General features: G+C 36.9%; 1 protein-coding gene across 2 annotated transcripts in view; it reads left to right on the plus strand.

Annotated features, from left to right (window-relative positions):
* ano2b (anoctamin 2b) overlaps positions 1-14,394 on the plus strand; it is a 101,089-nt gene extending 86,695 nt beyond the window's left edge. For both annotated transcript variants that reach the window (XM_030150482.1, XM_030150483.1), the window contains 2 exons: positions 11,178-11,283; positions 12,093-14,394. In XM_030150482.1, the coding sequence (XP_030006342.1) occupies positions 11,178-11,283; positions 12,093-12,446 (460 nt within the window). In that variant the 3' untranslated portion in view covers positions 12,447-14,394. The remainder of the gene's footprint in view (positions 1-11,177; positions 11,284-12,092) is intronic.
* The last annotated feature ends 12,327 nt before the right edge of the window (positions 14,395-26,721 follow it).

Genomic DNA, 26,721 nt, shown 5'->3' on the forward strand with positions numbered 1-26,721 from the left:
AACAGATGAATAAAAAGAAGAAAAAAGTAAAAACAAAATAACAAAAACAAAGCAGACACACACCTATACAATAAGAGTGGTCCCTTCAGATGACAACTGTCCATCGACTGGACATGAGGGATCACTAAACAGTTTAAGAAACATGAACATTCAACCACGCTCAGGTCTGGAAAGATGACAGATTTGATCCACTGCACATCATCTGGTGGCCTTCAATAAAGGGTTCACTTTCTTCCTCCACATTTGTGCAGTTGCAGACCTTAAACATATGCCTGAAAGATTCACTGAAAACAGACATGAAAGGAGAAAGGAAGAGTAAACAACAGACTTCACACTGACAAACACAGTTTTCATCATTGTGTCTTCCAACAGAAAATGGAAAGAACATATTGGATTAATTTGAAAGGTATCATGACAGTGGGACTTTCTGCCTTCTACCTGCTTCATGTCAAGGCAGCAGTCATCTCCTGAGCTGACAGGAAGTTGGCTGTGTTCACACTCTTACCACCGGGAAGTCAAATGAAGGCCAAGCAGTTACTGGATTATCTTGTTCTTTGGATGTTGCCTACAGCTCATCACTAGTAAACACATGTGAAAACAAGGCCACAGGCTTACACTGACCTCAGCTAAATGCACTCAGACTTTTTTATGAGATGCGTCATTCCATCTTGCATTAGACCAATCCCATAGTACGATGCTCCACCCCTGCGCCTCATGTTTGGGTGCCTTGCCCCTCTTCCCTCCATACATAATGCAGTTCTATTTTTACCTCATCTAATCAGAAAACACTCCTCCAGAAGGTCAGATCCCAGTGCTGATTTAATGTCAGCTTTGCTTTTTCATGTCAGTCTTGGAGTCATGGCATCAGATTATGACTACAGCACTGCATATACAGGGGTTGGACAAAATAATGGAAACACCTTAAAAAATCAACAAAATATAATTTAATATGGTGTAGGTCCGCCTTTTGCGGCAATTACAGCCTCAATTCTCCGAGGTATTGATTCATACAACTTGTGAATTGTTTCCAAAGGAATTTTAAGCCATTCTTCAGTTAGAATACCCTCCAACTCTTTTAGAGACGATGGCGGTGGAAATTGACATCTTACTTGAATCTCTAAAACTGACCATAAATGCTCAATAATGTTGAGGTCTGGGGACTGTGCCGGCCATACGAGATGCTCAACTTCATTAGAATGTTCCTCATGCCATTCTTTAACAATTCTAGCTGTATGGATTGGGGCATTATCATCTTGAGGTGAAGGTGTTTCCATTATTTTGTCCAACCCCTGTACAAGATAATAGATTTGTGCACCGTGGATTATTCAGGTACTGTGTGAATAGATGAGCAGTACCTACAAATGGTCAAATGTGTCAAACATAAGGACATATCAGACTGGTGGATGTAGTTCTATAATAATACGCTGAGTCCAACATGAGGCCCTGAAACACACTGAAACTCACTCCAATAATGACAATTAGCCAAAGAGAAATTAATCAACTGTGAGAGGCTGTGGCTCAGTTGGTTGAGCGGGTTGTCCAATGACAGAAGGGTCTGCGGTATGGATCCTGCCTCTGACTGTCCACATGTCGAACTGTCCTCCTTCAGACACTGTACCCTTAATTACTCTGAGTAGGACCTGGCAGCACCTTGTATGGTGGCAGCTGCTGACTGGTGTGTGTGCGTGCATGAATGTGAGGCTTTGTAAAGCAGCGCTATATAAGTACTGTCCATTTATTACAATCAGACATTATTTTCCACAAATTCCACATTTTTTGAAGGTAAAACATGACACATCCTAAAACAAGAACACAAAAACAAACACAGACTTAAACAACACAATAATCCTTTCGACCATCACCTCTATCTAACTCTTTCCTTTCTTTCCTAGTATTTTCCACAGTCTGTATTTTACCTGCAGTGGTTCATTGCCCAGAAAATCATCTGAATATAGTGTACAATTAAACTGACATTAATTTTTTTACTTTGGGCTATAGTACTTTTTAAGCTCCTGGATCATTTACAGCAGTTTGTTTCTTCACTTCATGCTCAGCTGTGTGTGTTGGCATAAATTGTCAGTTTTCAATTTAAGATAAGATAAATCTTTACTGTCACTGAACGTAACAATATAATATAATATAATATATTATATATATATATATATATATATATATATATATATATATATATATATATATATATATATATATATATATATATATATATATATATATATATATACAGGGTGGGGAAGCAAAATTTACAATGAACATTTAGTTGTTTTTTCTCAGCAGGCACTACGTCAATTGTTTTGAAACCAAACATATATTGATGTCATAATCATACCTAACACTATTATCCATACCTTTTCAGAAACTTTTGCCCATATGAGTAATCAGGAAAGCAAACGTCAAAGAGTGTGTGATTTGCTGAATGCACTTGTCACACCAAAGGAGATTTCAAAAATAGTTGGAGTGTCCATAAAGACTGTTTATAATGTAAAGAAGAGAATGACTATGAGCAAAACTATTACCAGAAAGTCTGGAAGATACTATTAAAGAAGAATGGGAGAAGTTGTCACCCGAATATTTGAGGAACACTTGCGCAAGTTTCAGGAAGTGTGTGAAGGCAGTTATTGAGAAAGAAGGAGGACACATAGAATAAAAACATTTTCTATTATGTACATTTTCTTGTGGCAAATAAATTCTCATGACTTTCAATAAACTAATTGGACATACACTGTCTTTCAATCCCTGCCTCAAAATATTGTAAATTTTGCTTCCCCACCCTGTATAAATATATACACACACACACACACACACACACACACACACACACACGCAAGTCATATAATCTTTGTGTGCAAAAATGTATGTATGTGTATGTGAGGATGATAAGTGAGGTTAATTACTTACAAAAGATCTAAGGGACTTGACTTTTCATATATCCTGCTGATAGGAAGCTAAAGGATAGACTGTTGTGTGGAGAAGGGGTGGGATTAAATAAATTTTACTTCCTCCCCCTCCTTTGCGAATGTGCAAATCAAGTCATGTATATGTATAAGTTTTGTTTTGTGTTTTCTTCCATGACTTTTTACCACCTGTTTTATTTCTAAGGACTAAGAAAGATTACTTTGTCTTGTTGCATATTCGAAATAAACTAAACTAAAATAAAAATATGCATATGCACAGAAATATTAAATACAGTGTGTAAACATAAAAATGTTTATCTATCCCTGAACTGGACAACACAGATAAAGGCACAAGTAGGGTGAAGATGTAACACACCTCATAAAACGTTCTTCTATATCAGGTAAATCCATGTAGATCAGGTTTGCCAGATGCTAACATTAGTTAGTACTTCATTTTGTTTCTCATTCATTGAAGCATTACAACTTTACTTCCTCAACACAACTTCATCTTCCTCGTCTGCTCTTCATCATCACATGTAAAGTGGTAGAATGACAACTGGGTGTGTTTTCTTGACGCAGAGACACAGTACTGCAGCAGAACACAGAGGAATGAACAGAAGTGGAACCGGAAACAGAAAATGATGCCGTGTTTTAACAAGTGGATAAGATCAGTCAATGTTTCTAATGCATATAAGAGCCTTATGGTCCAGCAAAGCAGATTTTAATATCCATGGAGGTAGAGATTCAATAATATTTTGCATATTTTGTATGTTTGGGTAGCTTTTAATTTGATTTTAATGGGATAAAATAGACGGAAAACTGCATATGAGGTTGGCTTCATGACAGACTGTGTAGCCACTGTAAATAAATTAAAAAAAAAAAAAATAATAATAATAATCTTTTTTTTTGTTTGTTTTTTTTAATTTACAAAATATGTGTTTTATGTGAATATGAGCCTCTGGTCTCATCATGCTGGTTTTCCACCCAGAGTCTGGAGTGTTTCCTCTTCAGTCAGATCACTGGCTGAATGAATGCCTTATGCCGAAGGCAGACTCACACTCTATAACGAGAGATGCAGCACATATAGATGTAGTGTGAAAGTAAAAGAAACCCCACCACATCTGTACAAAACAACATGAATATTGACTTGTGATTGTGTCAAAATGCTAACTTTTAATACTTATATATTTTTCATTTAAAGGTTTAGTTGTCACAGTGCCAGAAGATTGTGGGTGGTGTTCTGGATCTAGTTTTATTTCTCGTCTTTCTCCGCTCTTTCTCCTCTCCTTTCAGCCAAGGGGAAGTAATTAACTGCATAAGGGTATAAGTGGTTTTGGATCAAAGTGAGCAGACCTGTTGTCACCATGGTTTGCTCTTAACAGAGAACAAGAGAGAGAGATAGAGAAGAGCGGAAAACCATACCAAAAAGCGTAAACAGGAAATGTATCTGAAAGCAGATGGAGAAACAGTTGAAACGCACATGTTCTTGTCAACAACAGATAACTTGATACACCACTTATAGTTTGTTTTTTCAGTCCATTACCTGTCAACTAGTATACCATGTGATGAAGAGTTTGTGTGTGTTTTATGGATGGGAATGGTCTGACCTTTGTTTATGTGTAAATTTGTTCCTGAATCTCCCAGGAGGCACTGTCCTGTCAGCAGGAAATCTCAGGCCCAGTCTCTCACACACGCCAACTATAATCTCATTGAGAGTTCTTATGAAAGGATATTGGGTTAGATGCTCCATTTACTGCAGTGCTGCTCTATTATAACCAAACATGGAGTGTCCAGAAATTATACACGTATACACACACACACACAGGAATGTTCCCTGATAATAATTTATATTCAGTGCCACCCAGGCAATGAGAATTACAAGCACAAGGGAACAGTGTGTCTTCTTTTACATTTTAGTTCGCAGAAAGTGGAAATTGATCCACAACAAATAATTGTAAAATACAGATGAGTGAGTTAGCAAAAGGAAGGATGAATAGATCAAAGAGAAAACAGAGGGAGAAGAGCTGACTTTCACAGGCAGCATTCCTCACTCATGACTGTATAAGGAGAAGGAATCAGACACCCAGAGACCCCACTGACACACACGCACACACTTTACCCTCCCTCGCTATTATTTCTATACTACTAGTCAAGTACTGTGGGACAGCTCAATCAGCCCAACTCATCTATTTTGGCTTCAGTGGAATTTTTCATATGTGTGTGAATGTGAAATCACATCATGTCAGTTATCTGATCCATCACATCACATTTACTCCACATTTATTTTACTATACAGGACAGTTTCCAGCTTGAATACAATTTCTTGCATTCCTCATGTACTGCTCAACTTTGTAGAAAGAAAATGAAATATTTTTTGTGTCTTCTCAAATGTAATTTTATATATTCTAGGTAAAGAGGAGGGTAGCACTTTGTAGCACTTTCATTTGTAACTGTTCTAAAACAATTGTGCTGATTACTTTGTCCATGTTCCATTTGGCAGTTAGAGGAGCTCAGATGTTAGCCAAGACTTGAGAAAGTCTTATTAATACTTATTACTTAATGTAATGGTGCCTCTTTGATGTCTATCTAAATTTCCTCACTGTATGAATTTGGCTGAGTGCGGGCTGAAACACTGCTCTTTTTATAGCTACAGATAATGCACATCTTTGTTCATTAATCCCAATGGCTTTTTCCTCGTCTGTACATTCAGTCGTGTGGGTGGAAGCATTTTTCTTCGTAAAGATGTTCTTAAGATTAACAATGAGGTACTGTCTCCAAGATCTCGCCTGTCAAGAAATGCTACAGTATACTGTGTTCTTTGTACCCCACAGGGAAAAGGCTGACTCTTCTAAAATATCTGTTGTGAAAATGAATCCAAAAAGCTGTAACTTAAAGCCATGAGGGTCTGCAGACCCCACACTCCCTGCCCCTAGATGTACACTGCACTCAAACCTCCTGTTTTCTAGAAGTAAATCAGCATAACATTTAAAACAGGAGTAATAAGAAACCACTCAATGTGGGCAGTTAGAGGAGGGTTTGGCAGATCAGTATCCTGTGGGTCACTAATATTCAAATTACCTTGAAAAACTTTATCAAATGTAGAGCTGGACAATTCATCAGATTAGTCATCTTAATATCAGCCTGTGTAATCTTAAAACTACAAAAAGCATTTTAAACTAGAAAAGCACTCGGAGAGCACAGACCTCCGCCAAGGCTGATCAGTGGCCCCCCCCGTGGGCCCCCCCACGCCAAGGAGGTTATGTTTTTGCCAGGGTTTGTTTGTTTGTTTGTCTGTTTGTCTGTCCATTAGTGTGCAACATAACTCAAAAAGTTATGGACAGATTTTGATGAAATTTTCTGGTCTGCGCCCCCCCCCCCCCCCCCCCCCCCCCCCCCCCCCCCCCCCCCCCCCATGGGCCCCCCCACTCCCGATCACCACCAAAATTTAATCATTTCTTCGTTATCCCATTTCCAACAAACCCTGAAAATTTCATCCAAATCTGTCCATAACTTTTTGAGTTATGTTGCACACTAACGGACAGACAAACAGACAGACAGACAGACAAACAAACAAACAAACCCTGGCAAAAACATAACCTCCTTGGCAGAGGTAACTAGAAGCACTCGGAGAGCGCAGACCTCCGCCAAGGCTGATCAGTGGCCCCCCCCGTGGGCTCCCCCACACCAAGGAGGTTATGTTTTTGCCAGGGTTTGTTTGTTTGTTTGTCTGTTTGTCTGTCCGTTAGTGTGCAACATAACTCAAAAAGTTATGGACCGATTTTGATGAAATTTTCTGGTCTGCGCCCCCCCCCGTGGGCCCCCCCACCCTCGATCACCACCAAAATTTAATCATTTCTTCCTTATCCCATTTCCAACAAACCCTTAAAATTTCATCCAAATCTGTCCATAACTTTTTGAGTTATGTTGCACACTAACGGACAGACAAACAGACAGACAAACAAACAAACAAACAAACCCTGGCAAAAACATAACCTCCTTGGCGGAGGTGACAAACCCTGAAAATTTCATCCAAATCTGTCCATAACTTTTTGAGTTATGTTGCACACTAACGGACAGACAAACAGACAGACAGACAGACAAACAAACAAACAAACCCTGGCAAAAACATAACCTCCTTGGCAGAGGTAACTAGAAGCACTCGGAGAGCGCAGACCTCCGCCAAGGCTGATCAGTGGCCCCCCCCGTGGGCTCCCCCACACCAAGGAGGTTATGTTTTTGCCAGGGTTTGTTTGTTTGTTTGTCTGTTTGTCTGTCCGTTAGTGTGCAACATAACTCAAAAAGTTATGGACCGATTTTGATGAAATTTTCTGGTCTGCGCCCCCCCCGTGGGCCCCCCCACCCTCGATCACCACCAAAATTTAATCATTTCTTCCTTATCCCATTTCCAACAAACCCTTAAAATTTCATCCAAATCTGTCCATAACTTTTTGAGTTATGTTGCACACTAACGGACAGACAAACAGACAGACAAACAAACAAACAAACAAACAAACCCTGGCAAAAACATAACCTCCTTGGCGGAGGTGACAAACCCTGAAAATTTCATCCAAATCTGTCCATAACTTTTTGAGTTATGTTGCACACTAACGGACAGACAAACAAACAGACAGACAGACAAACAAACCCTGGCAAAAACATAACCTCCTTGGCAGAGGTAAAGATAGGTTTAGAGTAATCTGAGGACTGGAATCAGGGGGTAGGACTGGATAAGCATCGGCTTCTTCCTACTCTCTTTCAGGCGCAACAGCGGTTCTTTTTCTATTATTCTATTTTTTATTTTTGTTTTGTTTTATTTTTTCCCCTATGTTTTATATTATGTTTGTGTCTGAAATAAACTAAACTAAAAAAAACTAAAAATGTATTTGCAGAAATGGGTAGAAAAATAAATGCAGCATGTTTAGTCTTCAGTGAAGAGAGGTACACTGTGTAAAACATGCAAAATGATATTTACAAAACACACAGTTTTTTATTGTTTATGTTGATCTGAGTTTGTGTATTTGAGTTGAAACAAAACCCACAAATTTCAAAATGAGCAACCTGTGAATTTAGACTCAGATCAAAATCACAGTATTGCTTACAATAATTGCAGTATCACATTACTCCAAATTCTGCAGCTCTAATTACAGTTTTTAAGATTAACTTTAATTTAGGTGTGTTTATGGTTCCCACCTTCCATAATTACCAAATTTCATGAGGTTTCCTTCTACACTTCACTCCCAGAAGTAAGTGTTGTAGTGTTAGAAGGAAAATAAAACTAAATTGTCATTATAGTTTGCATTACATAATGCAGGGTTGAAGTGGTTGAAGGCACTTCCTCAGTGAACCTCCACACCCCACACTAATGTCAACTCAATGGACTTTGCCAAAGAGTTGACCTTGACTGAATCCGCCTGCGTTCCTTCGTATTTCCATATGGGAATGACTGACTGCTTCCAAACATTTATGTCATAAATAAACTCTGAGGCCCTCTTAATGTAGAGGAGTGAATGCTTTCAATAGGAAACAGCATGTTTGAACATCTCTCATAGTTTTGCTTTGTGTCACAAATAACTGAACACAAAGTACACAGTGAGTTGGCTTGTTTGTCACATGTACATTAACCAGCTGTTACCGTATGGATTTATGGGTCTCGTCGTTTTTTTCTTCATTAGAGAGTTTACAGTGGACTGCAATAGAAACTAACAGGGCGGGAACTCTAGATATTGCAGTTAAGACCTCTTTGTGAAGGACTAGTAAAACCTATGACTTCTGGTGATTTGGAAATTAACCCCTGTGTTTGATGTGGCACATTCACATAAGCAAAGTCTGTTTGTTACAAGAGATTACTGAAGTTATCCTCCTGTTCTGATGTCAAGGCTCACCACTTAGAAATAGTAAAGATAGAAAAATGCTCTTCACAATAGCTGTCATGTTATCCATCTCATCGTTTTTTTCGGAAGGATTTATGTTCTTTTACACATTTATGTTCTTTTAGTGAATGTTTAATCTATTTCACAGCAAAAGCCACCTGAACCTCCACCCAAAACACTTTTAAAAGTTTTATTTATCGCTTCTAGCTAGTCTTTATAGTGCTCGACCAAGAAATAGGCAGAATAAATGTGCAAAGGAAAACACATTTTAAACCCCACCAAATGACAGACATGTTGATTCACACAGGACTAATATAATCAAAGAACTTCTGCATTTGCTGAAATAGGTGATGGAAGTTGTAACTTACAAGCTAGATTTGAAAGGGATTAAGATCACAGACGACCCAGGCATTTATTAATAGGACTTATTTTACATTTGTTTTCCATCTCCATATTAGCAGAGCTTAACTATTTTATATGATTCTTTATTGTTTCACTACGTACCAGCAGGTTTATTGTTGCAGTGGTAGACCTGGCACATTACTACATCTTGTTTTCATTTTTATGGCCTCTTATAATCTCCATGCAGCAAAGCAGCATGAAACCTGCAGATCCACTTAACACTGTGAAATGAGTTGTTCATACTTCTGCTGGTGTGTTTAAAATCAGCAGTCTAAAGGTGACAAATAAGGGACACTTGAGTTTCAACATTTTTCTGTCTGTATAGCGACCTGGTTTTGGAAATAAGAACTAAAGATTGACCTTGAACTGACTCCACATGTCTCAGATTACTAAAACAGACATACAGTACAGCTGTTTTGTACTCTGTATATTTTACTGGAGGAGACCACATCCTCAACCAACCCAGGAAAATAAATTCTATATTAATATGATAGAAACATGGCTAAACCTCTGTAGAGTGAGTCATAGATTATATGCCTCTTCCTTACTTTTTTCACCTCTCTTTTATTCTTTCATCTTTTTTATGTCCCTTTTATACATTTAGTGTGTTTTCTGTATGAAACTATCTGTTGCTACCATTTTGACCCGAATCTTGCGTCTCACTAGTTGCTTTTCCATTGGACATCTACGCAAAATGTTATCAATGTTTACTAAATGTCGAAAAAACAGAAGCACTTAATGTCAGTTTTTCCATTAAATCACAAATGCAATGATTTGTTTATTCATTATCGCGAGATGACATGAGAAGTCATGCCATAAACATAGCGATGAATGTAAATATCATGTTGATTTATGGATATATTCATTATTATTATTATTATATATTACCCCGTTCTAAATTTAAAAATGATTCGGTCTCCTAGTGTGTCCACACAAATGAGCCATGTTTCTTTTAAAACTCTTTTTCTTCACTTGTTGTAATGTCCATCAACATCCGTATTTTTTTTTTTTTAATTCACATGACTGTAGTTGCAGAAACAGGTCTTTCCATTGCAGTTTTGCATGATATACCATTTGCGTTACACCCCCAAAAAAATCACCTCTTGCCAGTGCAAAAACTTTTCATCAAAAAACAAGAGTTTTGGTGACATTGTCGTTTTTCCATTAGGTAAATTTTTATGCACAAGTTATATTCATGCAATTTGAGGGTCAATGGAAAAGCAACTACTAGGACCTTCTGGATAAATAAAGGATAAATCTGACAAATTGGCCTTATATGTTACAATACAATACGATACACTTTATTGTTCCCTTAGGGATATTTGTATTAGACTCCAGCAGCTGCACAGGTGAAGCTGCCAATTAATAACACAGAAGTATTATAGAACAAAGATGCAATCACATAACCCACACATATTGCACAAGACTCTCAAAGATAATTAAAAAAAGAACATGGTAGCAATAAATAAAAGCAAAGAATGTAATACAGCAGATTAAATATAGAGGCACATCTCCTTCATAATCTTTTCCATCATTTCTTCTGTCTCTCTTGATAATATAACAGGACAAAAATGTGGTCCGTTCTCCCCTCCCTGTCTTTCAGTTTGTCTTGAATAGCACAACATGTGGTTCAGGTTTGTTTTGTTAGCAGAATATAGTGTTTACTACAAAAAAAAGTCAAAGGAAAGGAATCCTAATAAAGTTTATTACACTTTGAGTCAGGTCTCATGTTGAAAGAAGGAGTCATGTTTTTAGTAATGCTTGTTCTCAGTCGGGTAAAGTCCCAGGAGGATAACAAGAGGATGGTGGAGGAGGAAAGCTGGGTTCAGATGACAAACACCTGATGGATTAAATGAGACAGATTCAGCATCGATGGGCATCTTCTGATGAAACGTGTTGGAGTCATCAGTGGTGCTACACTCCTCAGATTATCTGTGGATTGAGTTTCAGATCCTGAACATGACTCAGTTTTTGATTGTGTCTTTCATTTCAGGTATAAGGACTACAGAGAGCCCCCCTGGTCTGCAGATGCGTACCAGTTCTCCAAACAGTACTGGTGTGTCCTCGCAGCAAGACTGGCGTTCGTCATACTGTTTCAGGTATGAGCTCACTGAGTTTTGTTTGGAGACTGACACTGAATTCAGTCAGCCTGTGGGTCTGGGGTCAAGACCTAAAAATATGAAGAAATAATATGAAGAGAAAAACAAAAATATAAACCAGTCAGGGGTCTTGAACATGCAACAAAGTTAAAGCACTGACTGTTTTGCATAGATAGGTTTCATATGTGTTAGTGTAAATAGAATTTGTGGAGTTAATTTATGCAATACAAGGTCAGATAATTCAGGATAGTTGTGTCTACATGCATATGTGTGTGTGTGTGTGTGTGTGTGTGTGTGTGTGTGTGTGTGTGTGTGTGTGTGTGTGTGTGTGTGTGGGCCAGTCATTTCTAATAATGCGAATCATGCATAAGGAATATTACCAGATGTATCAGTCCATTATCAGTCTGCTCTTAGAAACAGCTGCATGTTTACAAATCCAAAGCCAAATGTCCTTCAACACCAAAGCTGTTCTAGATGTTCTCCTTCATTACCTCTGCTGACAAGTTCTTGTACAGGAGTCCCTTAAAAGTCCCACAAGCTTTGGCATCATTTCTCATTCAGCACCTAAGTGGTCCAAAGATTATACACTCAATATGAAGCTATGCTATTGGAGCATTTAAAGGGTCTCTCAATCAACACTTTATATGTTAAAATAAATCTTCTTCATGAATGTCTCTCCTTTCTAGTACTTGATTACACATTGATCCTCAACTGCCATTTTTCTATTACTTTTCTCTTATAAAATAAAAGCTGTATCCCTTTGTTTTCCCCTTCTTATCTTTCTCTAATTTGCCTTCTTCTTTTTCCAGAACCTGGTGATGTTCCTCAGCCTCGTAGTTGCCTGGGTGATCCCTGATGTTCCCAAAACCATCGTTGAACAGCTTAAACGGGAAAAGAAGCTCCTGGTCGACCTCTTTCTACAGGAAGAGAAGGAAAAATTCCAACTCATCCAGAGTCTCTTTGCTAAGGATGCCAGTGTTCCCCCAGGACAGAGCGCACCCCCTGTGGGTCGCTACAGTACACTACCCCCGTTAGCCACCCACGGCCTGGCCAGAGACGGAGAAGGCGGGACAAGGGCAAGGTGTAGGGCTGCCAGCTTTAGCCAGTTTAGCAGGAAGCAGCCCGCAAATGAAAATGAGAATTCAGTCCACACAGCGGTGTGACGTGTGTCACATGTATCTGTAGGGGTGTTTGAGCTGGGCCTCAGGACTGACTGGAGGACATGTCACACATGTTGGTGATTCAGTCGGTTTGTGTCTGTTGTGTCCAGGTGTGAGTCTGACACAGTAGTGCTGTGATACAGATTACAGCTTCATCATAACATGGATTTTGACTCATTGATCTCAGTGTAATTGAATGTGCAATGTTCACACTAGCTGAATGGATGCATGTGTGTTGTTCCTACTCACACTGACTGTTCATGCGATAAAGTGTTATCATTTTTACTTTTTCGTAAAAAAAAATGATATAGTGAGGCAAACTAGCTTCATAGCGTAGACAAGCAATAAATACATTAATAGGCTGAACAATTCAGTATTAGAGAACCTGGAGGAGACCGGAGATCAAGGAAAAATGGAAACACTGGAACGTTTCTGTAATGAGCACTTCTTGAACAAAGGAAGATCCGAGGATGGGTTTTAAGAGTGTTTGAAAGGGCTGGGGACTGTCTGAATATCCCTGCTTTATGTGCTTATACCCTCAACGTATATTCAAGCAGAATTCGTAGCAACTATACCTGTTCTTTTTCTGTTACAAACATGCACCTCATACAGATCCTTTCAGCGAATTTATCAGAGTAGAAAGCAGCTGTAGATTTTAAAATTATTTGAAAGTATGTTTCATTCAAGCATCTTAAATTGTATTTTCAGTCAGTGCACTAGTGTTGGGAGCTGTTTCTTTACACCCTCCGCTCCGTATATGATGGTGGTACAATATGCCAATGTGTTACTCTGCTGGAGTCCCTCATAGATCCAAGTCTAAGCTATAGTTTACCACTTCGCTGCTCTGTAAAGCACAGTCTTTCCTGTTAGCCATATGGCCTTTTACAACTGTCACCAGTCTTAATAACTAACGTCTGAACACAGAGGGAAAGTCAGCCTTGTTAATTAACTGTGAATAGAGAGTTAGAAGTTACGTCATGGTTCTTATAGTAAAGAGAACAAATACTTCATCAGCATTACTTATGAAATACCAGATGTATACTCAGACATTCCTGAAGGTACGTGATAGATCTGAATCAACCTAAATAATATGATCAACTATGAAACGCTGTTTTGTTGTTGTAAACTTGTTAGCACAGTAATTATCCTAGCTTTTGCTTGTCAGCCATGGATGTGGTGGAACATCTGAGTGGTTTGTTGCAGAGTCAGAACAGCCACTGCGTCCAAAAATACACACAATGAACAACGTCTAGCAGAGGGAGTAGGTACCATGTTGGAGCACTATATAATATATCTTTAAAATGATATTAAAATGCGAACACGCTGCACACTTTCAGTTCTGTTTCAGAGGCCTTGCACTGCTCTCCTATTTCCAGTATAACACAGCATCCTTGTGCTCATTTAGGATCGTGTCAGACTGTTATTCTAAATGTATGTACATGGACTTTAGGACAAGGAACTTGTGATAGTGGTATATTGTACTTGTTATTTTGGCTATTTTGGCTTCTGTCGACCAAGATAAGAAATGTTAACCCTTGACCTGATGCTCACCTTATTTAAGCTGATGTTCCTAAATACATTTTCGTGCAATGGATTAATTATGAAATAATTTTCATGTTTGGTACACTGTTTGCTTTATTCTCATTTTCTGTTGTTTTTTATTCTATTCTTTGGCCTTTTCTTACCAGGTAGTCCATGTGAGATTGAAATAAACGTGACAGACAGAAAATCCTCAGAAATAATAAACAAGGCTGAAACAGGATCCTGTGCTTGCTAAAATGTTTTGTAACCATTATTATTGTAACCAGTTTAGCAGCAATATATTCAGAGATGTACAGACATACTGTATTTGTAATTTTCTCAGGTATCTGTTTCCTCTTGTAGAATCATTTACTTGTAGACTTCCAAACCTTTTGAGAACGGTTAAGAGTAAAGTAAATTTCTGCCTGGGCTCAGTCTTTTGGCATTTTTTTCCCCTATTAACTAGTATATGAGGTGTCTTTTTGCCTTGTACCACATACATGTCATGTCACATACAAATATATAACAGGAACGTCTTATTGTTGGTTTTAAAATTAACTTGATCAATATGAAATAATTTCTAATATAAGTACTTTTCAAAAAATTAGCAGAGATTAGCATTCTTGCAAATGTACATTTTGCCATTTAAGGCAGCTTTGAAATAGGAATTCTGACATGAAAAAGGAAGGATATAGAATAAAAGTTGCTATTTACAGTCATTTATACACTGTTGGAGTATGGATTAATGCCTGCAAAGTTGGCTTCAGCAGATAGCAGAAGATTTTAGAGCAATTTTTATGGTTTCAGTGTTTACTTATTAAAACAAAAGGGATATAAACTGGAAATACATTGTTGTCAAATGTACTGTGCACTGAAAATTCCTAATCCCTACAGAGTAAATGAGTGCATTTACAGTTGTATACCATAAGGTGTGTTTTTTTTTTTTTTTTTTTTTTTTACATTTTATGTTAAAGTTACAATTATCAGCTATAAGCAACTCATGAAATGTAGTTTGTACATTATTATGTGAAAAGTGTGTGGCAGGAAACCAACTCTTTGACGTTCTAACTATACCAGCTCAGTTGGAGGTGTCCAAGTTTCCCAAAATGTTGATACATAAATATATTAAATTATAAACATCTGAGTTAAAAGTCTAAGCAAAATCAAAAATGAGAAAGAGATGTGTAGAAAATGTGACAGAAAAAACAAGGGTCAGTGTTATAGAACTGAGAAAAGTATAAGAAATGATAAAAAAAAAAATCAGTTGGTAAGACTGAATAGACAAGGATGAGGCTTTTATTTTTTATACTGGTGTAAATCAGAGAAAAAAGAGCAGCTTAGAGCTACACATTTAGCACCTCTGTGTGAGGCAGAAGGAGGTGAGCCTGAAGAAACTCATTTACATGGGTTTTTGATGTGGTTGTGGGTAATGGTACCTCAGGATTTTTTGTGGTATGAAACCCAGCTGACATAAAACCATAGGTGGGTGAACTTCACTGCAGAAAAATGAGCAGAGATTAGCACCAACAGCTTGACTGAAGATGACCGTATGTGTGTGTGTTTGTGCAGTATGTGTGAGAACCAACGTATTGCACTTCAAAATGTTTGTCCTGTGGTTTGGTCCACATCCAACCCTTCATATTTACCACATCCATCCCTACTTATGAGAGGAAACAGGGTGGAAAGAGTCCTAAAAGATTTGTTTCCATTCTCTTTTCCCTCACACAACAGCTGTAATCTATACAGTACATGAAAGCAAGTGAACATGACAGACGTATATGTACATTAGATCTGCTGTTATGTTGATTATTAATATTGACACAGCATAAATAGCAACATATGGGATCAGCATTAACTCTGTCCAATCACAAGATGCTTACATGAGAGGTTCCATTAGGATCATGATCAACAACAGCTGTTCAGCCGTGGGTGGTGGTGGTGGTGGTGGTGGTGGTGGACGCTTTCATGCAAACTGTGAATGCAGCATTATGGGATTCACATTCCTGATGTTTAACTGGGATTTAGCTAACCACTGTATGCTCTCATGGTTTTACTATAATGTATTAGCCTCAGTAGTAAAGTGGAACCACAAATATTATGCAGGGGTTTTAGAGTACATTTTGAAAACCTTACTTCAGTTACCTGTTGAGAAGAAGAAGAAAAAAAAAAAAGGCTGCAGTGCTTGATGTTAAACCTTCAATTATGAGTTAAAATCTCCTGGTATATGTCCATGAGCGCCTCTGCAGAGGATTATATAGGCTGCATGTTTGACAAAGTACATGTATGTATTCACAGTATATTAAAGCCTGTCGTCTAACCATTGATATATCTTTACCCCAGGACCGCAGTCACATAAATATTTGGGTTTCTTGATGCTTTGTTTCAGCAGGTGAGGGAAAAAATAGGTTACAACAAAACGGTGAAAGGATAGTAGTAAAGAGGGCTGCTATAAAAGTCACAGCCGACACATAAAGGTGATAGGGATATTTTAAGGATAGGGCAACACAGGAGAATGAGTCCTGCAGGTTTTTCCATAATTAGGATAAACACGGGAAAATGCTGTGGGAAAAGGGGGTAAAGGTGGTGGAGATGGAGAGAATAGAAAAAAGTGTGAATTGCTGAAAGAGGTAAGGTGTTGTGGGACAGAGTGAGGTTATTATGGTACTTTTGTGCAAGGACAATTCTGTGTTTTAACCCATAAAGACCCAGTGCTACTTTTGTAGTAGTTCCCAAATGATTTTTTTTCTCTATATTTAACATTTCTTGAGTGATTTGTCACCATTTATTTTTGAAATAATCCTCTGTGTTTTGTATCTTTCTGGTGAAAATTTGGTATTTTCCAATATTTAATTTACTGATTGTATAGATGTTCATAAAAGCTCAGAATAAACTTGAGGGTTATTCTACCATAAAACAGAGAAAACTGAAGAAAAAGTGACTTTTTCAGTCAAATCTATCATTAATTGAACATAAACCCAGTGTGTCCATCCACTGTCCATGGATTTTACTGGTGAATCAATGTTGCAGAAGATGACTGTGTTTCCATGGTAACTACGGAGCCTCTGAACGTCCAAATGGGTCATATCTGATGACCAAAAAAAGATGAATAACTGCATTTTACACCAATTATTTACATGTATTGATAGAATTAGTGGATCGACAGGTAGTAAAGAGTTTAGATCAGTAGATGGTTTTGGTTGCAGGTGGATGTTTGGATCTTTATGGGTTAAGCCAAAGGAACGCATGAGACGCTTCATTTAGGTTATGTGTATTTTATAACTAAATGTGGTGAAATATTTTAACTAATGGACACTATGCAAAATATAATAACAAATATGACATCTCTCTTTGTCTCTTTGGTCCAGTTGTGTTGTCCATTCATATCGACTCAGATGTTTGAGTTCCCATTAAGTCTGTGAGGCCTCAGAGATGTTCCACTGTCAAATCATGAAGTACTGGAGGGTTCTCCCACAGGCAGTTCCAGCCCTATATGGGCATTTCCCATAAGACGACATTTCGATAGATGATTCCTGAGGGAATTACCCATAGTTCCTCATCATTGTCACATTAAACACTGGTTTACAAATGGAAGCCCTGACAAAAAAAAAAAACAACCATTGTATGGATGTATGGAAGCCTGTTTGCATTGGTGGTGGGTCTAAAGAAATTTTATACAGGGTGGCAATGCAAAAACAAGAGGTCTTTGCAGGGTGGCATGGGAAGACAGTATATGGGAATCCCCAAATATATGTAAACAGATTCCACAAAACATCCACATACTTTTAAAACTATTTATTGTTATATCATGCCCTGGATCAACACACCACCCATATGTTCTTAATGCACAGCTGGAATAAGACAAGCGTTCACACCAAACTAAAGTGCTCAGCTCTTAGAAATTAAAAGTATTAACAGCAGAATGAAAATATTCCACTACAAGTACTAGGTTTACTGTAATCAGTGCCTCTGAGATGTAGTGGAGTCAAAGAATAAAACACTTCTAAAATCACTTTTGATGGATTTATTGTTTGTTTAAATGCGGTGAGAAGGGCTTAGACATGGTAGTGGTTTGTTTTTTCAACTTCAGTTTTAAGAACATAAGAGTTAGGGAAGCAGCTGGGGGGCAAGGTTCATGCGATCCGCCCCTGAGGATTTAAAATGGTACATGAAACAAGTCCAAGGACTATGTCAACCCCTGACAGTGTTTTCATTTTTTATCAGTGATGCTTTTTGACAAAACAAGTTGATAATTTGATGCTCTATATGACAAGAGCATGGAGATGTTCAAATAATACACGTGGTTCCTGAACCACCGTTAGAACCAACAATTATATAACATGTTTTTTGGCATTGACAAGTGATATAAAATAAATCTATGAGGGTTTAGCGATTTGGTGTCAGATTAGAGATTGACAAAATTTGTAAAATTCCTTGAAAACTACTTTAACTTCATAGTCAGGATATGATAGTTTCAAAATTTCCTGCAGGACAGTTTCAGTGTCTAGACTCAGACAAAGGTCAGAGTTTGGAGGATTTTCAATGATTCTTCTGTCTGTCCTCTGTAGTGTGTAAATGATCCCCACAATCCAATGCACAAAGCTGCAAAAAGTGCTGCTACACAAAACAGGGTTTGTGACTTTGCTGGTGCATTATGGATTTAAATCTAAAAAGCACAGATGGTTGTTGTTTCCAGCTTAATTTGTGTTTCATTTCCATCTATAAAACAAGTGGTGTTAGGCACAACAAACCCCACCCTTCGCATATTTTGCCATTGATCCAGCTGATGTCATCATGTTTATGTGTGTGCTGATGTCAGCATTTCAATTGCCTCTATGTGCCAAGTTTGAAGCCAACTGAAGCAAAAATTATGTTTCTATAGACATGTGAAATTTCGCCCATTATAAGTAAATGGGGAAAGAAAAATTAAAAATTGACTAAAAAAAAACTTAACTTTAACCTACTTTTCCCAAAATATAATCACATCTATTCTGGGTCACTGGCAATCTATAAACCCAGTTTGGTATGAATTCAACCAATAGTTTTGCTGCTAAAGTGTTAACAAACAAACAAACAAACAAACAAACAAACCAAAACCAATACCCCTAGCCCCCCCTTCAGGGGTGTGGGGTAATACCTGTAATTACAAAGAAAAATGGGAGTTTGCAAGACACAACCTGCAAACTTTAGACCTGTAAGACAAGTCATGGATGTGATCATGATCAGCATGGACTCAAGCCCAGCCTTCAATGACCTGATGGAGCATCCTTGATGGAGAGCAGCATGGTAGGTTTTGGCGTGAGTTTCCAGTGGGAAAGCTGGAAAAATCTGTCCACACACTTTATCAGTACTGAGTCAGTGCTGTGAATAGGTCAGGTTCCCTCCACTATCATTCTGGATAAGAGGTACAATGTGTTTGGCGGCACTGAGAGCAGGATGATGCAGCTGTGCATTTGCAAACATAGTGGTGGGAGAAAAGTTGTTTTGGTGGGACATGTGCACACAAGGAAGCAAATCATGATCGTAAAATAACTAAATTCCACCACCAACAAAAAAGCATGTAAGTAAAAAGGCACATAAAGACATGTGTCAAAATGTGATGGGTTGTTGTTTTTTTCATGTATTGGGGAGACTTAAAACAGAAGAAAACCCTGCTGCTGCTCTTCCGTATCTCCATTAAGACAGAACAGGTTTGGGCTATCGCATATTTCCCTGCACAGGATCTGCAATTTTCTGAATACCCTTTGCATAACAGACTAACTAGGTATATGTGTAAAGTGAGAAGAAATAAAAACAAAAAAACAAAACAAAAAAAAACAAAAAAACAAAAAACAAAAAAAACAAAACAAAAAAAAAATATATATATATATGTATGTGTGTGTATATATATATATATATATATATATATATATATATATATATATATATATATATATATATATATATATATGTGTGTGTGTGTGTGTATATATGTATGTATATATATATATATATATATATATATATATATATATATATATATATATATATATAAAAAACTGAATCTCCAAGTGTACTTTCTAATCCGCCAGGACATTGTATTATCTTCTAAGTTATGCAACACAAAACCAACTTTAAAATTCTACATAGAAACTTTAGACAAGCCCCTTTACCTTTAAGACATTTAACATAAGTGACACTTCATTTAAAAAATCAAAAACTATTTTATTTTAAAATGAACTGTCAGTATATATGTGTTCAAATTTTATTTTAAGAATTCATTCATGTTTTCCTAAAGCTTGTTGCTTGCTCTTTAAATCAGCTGAAGCAGGTTTTTTTTTTTTTTTTTTTTTTGACAGTACACGGCATCATGTGGTGCATTTCTGTTGTCTCCATATCTTTGTGTTTGCCTCACATGCCTGTGGCTAATTCCTGGCCTGTCTTGATTTGTCTCTTACTTCATTGCTTCTTCTTACTCTTATTGGAAGTTACCAAGAAATTTTGAGGAGCAACTGTGCAAACACTCTGCCAACATTTTATTATGTAAATACATCAGATGTGGTGAAGAAAACCACACTGCAAAAAATGGTGTCTAAAAACAAGATAAACACACAAAATCTGAGGAAAAACAAAACAAGTGAGATATCTGTCCATGCAGCAAAATAATTTCACTTGACAACATTTCTTAAATAAAGATTGTTAAATGTAGACATAAGCATGTCTACAGATGTATGAACACTTAAAAAAAGAAATTAACTCTTAAAACAAGATACATTATCAAACTCTTCTAAATCTAAGTTTTTTTTTAATCTCGGTAAGAACCAAATAATTTGCAGTGCACAGAGATTAAATGGTAGACATTTAAAATAATGAAAACATGACTTCTTTGATCATTAAAACAAAATATGAAATGGACATCAACTGCAAAAATCTGTTTCAGAGTGTATTACCTCATTCTCTTCATATTTAATGCTGTTTAGATACTGAACAGAACGATGCCCTAGTTGGTGTAAACACTGAAAGAAAGGAAACGGAAAAGTATTGAAGGGAGACAGTAGCAGGGAGAAAGGAGGACGAAAAGCAAAAGGAGAAAGAGTTCATGTTCCTGTATGTCTGTGTCCTCAGGCAATACTATAGTTTGCATTGTATGTCATATACTCCCTCTTTTCTTCCTGTTTTTCTCTGACACACTGGAAACTCCTGTTCCTCCTCATCTCACCTTCCTCTCCTCCTCCTCCCTCTGCTCTGTCTTTCCCTCATCTGTCAGCAGCTTTTGTCTTTTTTCCTTTTTAATATAAGGATGAAAGACTTGTAAAGAACTCTGATGTGAATACTTTCATGTGTCCCTCTGAAAAATGTTGGAAGCCACACCTTTAAATACAAACACACATTTATATACCATCTGCACACTCAGGAACATAGAATAAACAATAATTGTAATAATAAAAAAAAAAAAAACAGAATGACATGCACACCTGCTGTATGTTTGCACAAAACTGAATATAAATCAATGTGTCAATGTGTAAGTTCTGTTTGTAGTAAAATACCAAATGTGCGAATGAAATAGGACTCGGAACAACCACACTCATCTATAATTGCTCATACTACTATACAGTACATGGACACTACACACTGTAAAAAATGACAGTAGAATTAACACCAAAAAGTTGCAAATAAAATGCAAAGTTGTTTATTTCAATCAATGACTCAAATCAATCAAATTTTATTTATGTAGCGCCAAATCATAACAAAAGTTATCTCATCACACTTTACATATAGAGCTGGTCCAAACCACTCTCAAGCCCATTATTTATTTGAAAAGATTTTTGTGTTAAAAATTAAATGAAATATAACTGTAGTTTCTAAATGTGTGCCGCCTCTTCTCTTTATTTATTTTTCCTTCTCTCTGAGCCTTTGGGTGGGTGGGGTTTGATGTCTGTATGTTGTTTCACCTTGGAATAGTTCATATGTCATATGCTGATGTAGATGCTTATTTGAAAAAAAAAAAAAAAAAAAAAAAAAAAAAAAAAAAAAAAAAAAAAATATATATATATATATATATATATATATATATATATATATATATATGTGTGTGTGTGTGTGTGTGTGTATGTATATATATATATATATATATATATATATATATATATATATATATATATATATATATATATATATATATATACATAGTTTTTACAGGGAGAGTATGTTAAGAAAACCATTTTATTTATTATTAGATTTGTATATAGAAATTATGTATTTCTATTGTTTTTAGAGAATAAAACTGTAATTGAAAAACAATGTAAAACTGTAAAACTACATACATTCATTTCTATGAATGATTTTAAAAGTATCATGGAGAATGCAGTGAACGAGGAATGTCACTGTTTTTCTTGATGTCATTATGGTTGAACAGTTATTATTGTGTTTTATTGTTAATTGTGTATCATGTATGTGTTTTATGTTGTTTGGACTTATAGCTGCTACCTTGGCCAGGTCTCCCTTGCAAAAGAGATTCCTAATCTCAATGGGACTTCCTCGTTAAATAAACGTAAAATAAAATCAATAAAATAAAAATGTGATACCGTTTAAACTGCAAGACCATAATGTTGGAAAAAGAGCTTATTCTCATACTTTTTGTGAAAATAAAAAAAGTAATAAAGAAGTAAATTTAACATTCTAAACATGTAAATATCACTGATATCCAATATTAAATATACATGTTTAAAATGTTAAATCTACATGTTACTCTGTAAATCTGTTTATGGTTTGATGTGTTTTTTTACAGTATTGTGCTGGTAACCACAGCTGCCAGTTTTTTTCTGTAAAAACAACCAGATTTTTTTTTTTTTTTTTTTGCAGTGCAGTCAGAACACCAGTCTATGTATATGCAGTAACATTAAAGTACAGTAGGAGGATGTGTGTGTTATTGTGCATGTGTTCTTCTGTAATAGTAGTTTTCTGTTGACTGAAATAAGCTATTTGACAGACATGACAAGTTAAACAACATGCATTTGTGACAGATGGGATCTCCAACCAACAAAGCTAAAGGTTGATGAAGACAAGAACCTCGACTGCTCGACCATCTCTGGGAATGTGAGCCTTTTTTTGTGTCTTCAAGAGTGACCCTGAAGCTTCAGCCTCACATTCATTAATGTCACTGTCTATTTTCTGCTGTTTTCTCCTTCTGCTGCCCACACGTTTACCATAGAAGGCCACAGTTAGCTCTAGTCCCAGGACCTCTTAAATCTTGTTTAGACAGACATATTTTCCAGCCATATGAATGTACACATGTAGTTACATAGATACAAGCGCTGAAACATCCCCAAATGATAAAAGCACAAACAGAGGCACATTTAATTAAGCTAACATGAACATTTATGGGAATGGATCAACAAACACACCAAGGCTGACACAGATGCTGTGGATTAATGTGCTTCAGAGATAAATCAGACAGGACCTGAACTTATACATCACCACTCATTAACTGCTTTCTAGTCATGAAACATTCTGAAAAAATCTACAGTTAATCATTTTTAAATGGTGTTTTATGACCCAAAATGGGTTGCAAGATTTTTTAGGGGGAAAAAAAAGGAAAAAAAACTGAACTTGGGCTTCACTGGTCTCATTTTTCTTGTGACTCACAGTTCATGACATTTTTACACTCAGCAACAAATAAATATAATTCAATTTGGTTCTCTAAAATGTTCTGTTACATTTTTTTTGTTACATTTCCACCCAGGAAATTGCTTGCAGGACCACTGCACCACATTAAGGATACATCTTTACAGCATTTAACGCTAGTCATACTAAAAATCATGGCCTGGTATGCTGAAATACAATAAAAACTTTAGAAATTATGCCATAAACTTTGTGGATTTGAACTTTTATTACCTTCTGTAATGGTAGCATTTTGTTGCTTTGCATCTGGATTTATTTTCCACTAAAAGAAACAATTCATCACCTCTGATCCTTCCTCCATCTGAAGTGAATTTCCATCACATTTCCGAGCTGTTTCCCATGTGAAGGATTGGGAGTTTTCTTCTTAGAAAAGTGAGTAGCAGCCACTACATCAGGGTAACACTGATGTGGAGAAGCTGCTACATGCAATCCATGGCCCTTGTAAGCTGTACAGAGCAATAACACTAATGTCTCAATTGACATGGCGGAGATTTATTCATGTTTAAGTGTACGCATTCATCACTGAATTAGACTCAAGCACCACAATAATGCATCTGTGCCCTTAACATTACATTTGCAGCAGTATGTACAAATAATGCAGCGGTCCATGCCTCTTTTTCTGGCCTCATACTTTGTCTACATCCTGGTGAGAAGCTGGTTGACTGTAAGGTAAGCAGATGTGCCTTCCATTCCTGACTCATCTACCAGCACCATCCTCTGAAACTCCTGCAGAGAAAAGACAAAAGCACTTCAATTAATTAAAGAATTAATGACATTCTTGTGGTTCAAACACATTCTATACATGAAATCACCTGCCATGACAAAAATGTCGTCATTAAAATTAAGACAAAAAAAAGACAAAAGCACTGCATGTAGTAAAAGAAAACAGGTTATAACATGACGTGCTGCACACTTTTAATCCCCCTCAGCCAAATATAGTGTAAAATTCTGTTACTGCCCTATAATTTAAATTAGATTGTCTTTGTGTAAAACTTATTACATACATATTTATATGTGAAAGTACTCAGATTTTATAACTGCACAAGGACATTGGACCTTGAAAAAGTAGGTCAAGGTCACCTATTTTCCATATTCTTCTGCTCTATGCTAAGATGCATCCACAGTATAGATTTGGTGCAGACATCTAAATGCATTTTTCAGATAATGCTATTATGTCATTGAATGGACAGACAGACGGATGGACGACAAAACGGGTTACAATACTCCTTTGGCCAGAAGATGGTCGAGGGGTAAAAATGGAGCAAACATGCCATGTTACATAAATGCAATATAAAACCAATACAATATCACTGACAGAAGCTTGAATTAATCAAAAAATGTCTTCAGTCCTCTTTAAAATATTTAAATTTTAAAGTCCAGTGATAATAAAAGCAGCAATAATTGCTTTCAGCAGAGTGACATGAAATAACTATCTCCATTGTGATAGTGAGCTTTAATTTCAAAGCATCCATTCATTTGAAGAACTACTGACATGGCTCTTTAACCATCGTCTGATCAATAACCTTGTCTCTGACCACTCTGTAACTTGATGATGACATGCAGGAGCCCTCGCTGCCTGATAAATAACTCATCCTGGATGTTAAAAAAAGGCTTTTCTCCTCTGCAGGAGCTTTGAAACTCTAGAAGCTTTGTGGCTGCTAAAGCTGTCATGCTGCGGTATTGAGTCTGTCCAATAAGCTTCAACATGTCAAACATGTCAAAGAGCAGCTGCTGGTTGATTTGTCAGCTGCATATTTGACAGCGGGTCTGTGGATAATTTTCACTTTATGGTGTCTATCATACCCTGAATCTCTTGAGTCTTTTCAGTCGGTCTTGAAGAGTCTTCTCACTGTTAGAGGTCAGCACTGCTATATGAGTCCGCCACTGCTGATCCTTCTCCTGCAACACAGGGTTTAAAAGAGAGGAAAAATGACTGTCCACCACCAGACTTTTAGAGTTACACTATTGTTTCTGCACCTTTTTAACAGTTGGTGAAATGAACAATTAATAAACTAATGTGAAATAACTCTCCATTTTTACGCAGAGATCCCAGAAAAAAGGTGAGATGGTGATTCCACCTTTTTTCCACCACTGGCAGATTTCTACAGCCAAGCCAAAGGAGTAACAGAGGTGAGACAGGCTGGACTTTTACACAGCGGACCTGCATTCTGGAATCAAAGGGGCAGTGACACAGCGTATAGTGTGACGTATAACTTTCGCGTTGGAAATACCCCAATCGTAGTGGTGTTGCTAACCTCTCCAGAGTTGGCCCATCTTTCACTGTCCCTCAAATGTTTGCATGGACAGAATCCTCCACCCAAAGTGACAACAGCTCATGGACCTCGGCGTCTCCCCAGTTCGACATCTTTCTAGTTGCTTTGATATGTTTGTTTACTGTACACAGACCTCATTCATTTTTAACCCTTTCATGCACAAATTGTGAGAACCTTAATTGTGTGAGTGTTGAGTGTTTTTATTCCTCTTTAGGCATGAAAAAAAAATAATAATGCAATTGAAATAGTTTTTTATTAACCTATTTTTCATGGAGTTGCAAAAATGTCCACTCAGCTGGACAATTTTTTAAGCAAAGAAACATGTATTTACTGATGAAATAATTGTTTAAATGTTGTTAATCTGATGTTTTGTCACGTTTTAACAAACTCTAATACTAGTTATTACTCACTTTATGGAGATAATATGCAAAAAAAAAAAAAAAAAAAGAATGTTAATGACAGTCTAACAACAATAACAAGCACCTGATTTACACTCAAACATGTTAGTACAGATCAGGTTTATCAAGAACAGCAAAGAGTCAGTAATGGTATGGATTACAGTGTATGGGATGATGCATGAATGTCCACTGTGTTGGCTGATATGGAACTAAAACAATAAAATCCTTGAAAATACAATAAGAGAACAGCTGTAGAATAGCTGTCCACTGTAGTGACCAGTATGCATGAAAGGGTTAAATCTCCTCGGCACGGGGGTCGCACACGGAATACTTCTAATGCAAACATCACACCTTGGTTGCAGAACAAGAGGTGTTCCTTTTACATAGCGTTCCAGAATCATGATTCCACTTTTATCACGGCTCTGTTAC

This window comes from Sphaeramia orbicularis, chromosome 12 (assembly GCF_902148855.1).
Source record: "Sphaeramia orbicularis chromosome 12, fSphaOr1.1, whole genome shotgun sequence".
NCBI classification, from domain to species: domain Eukaryota; kingdom Metazoa; phylum Chordata; class Actinopteri; order Kurtiformes; family Apogonidae; genus Sphaeramia; species Sphaeramia orbicularis.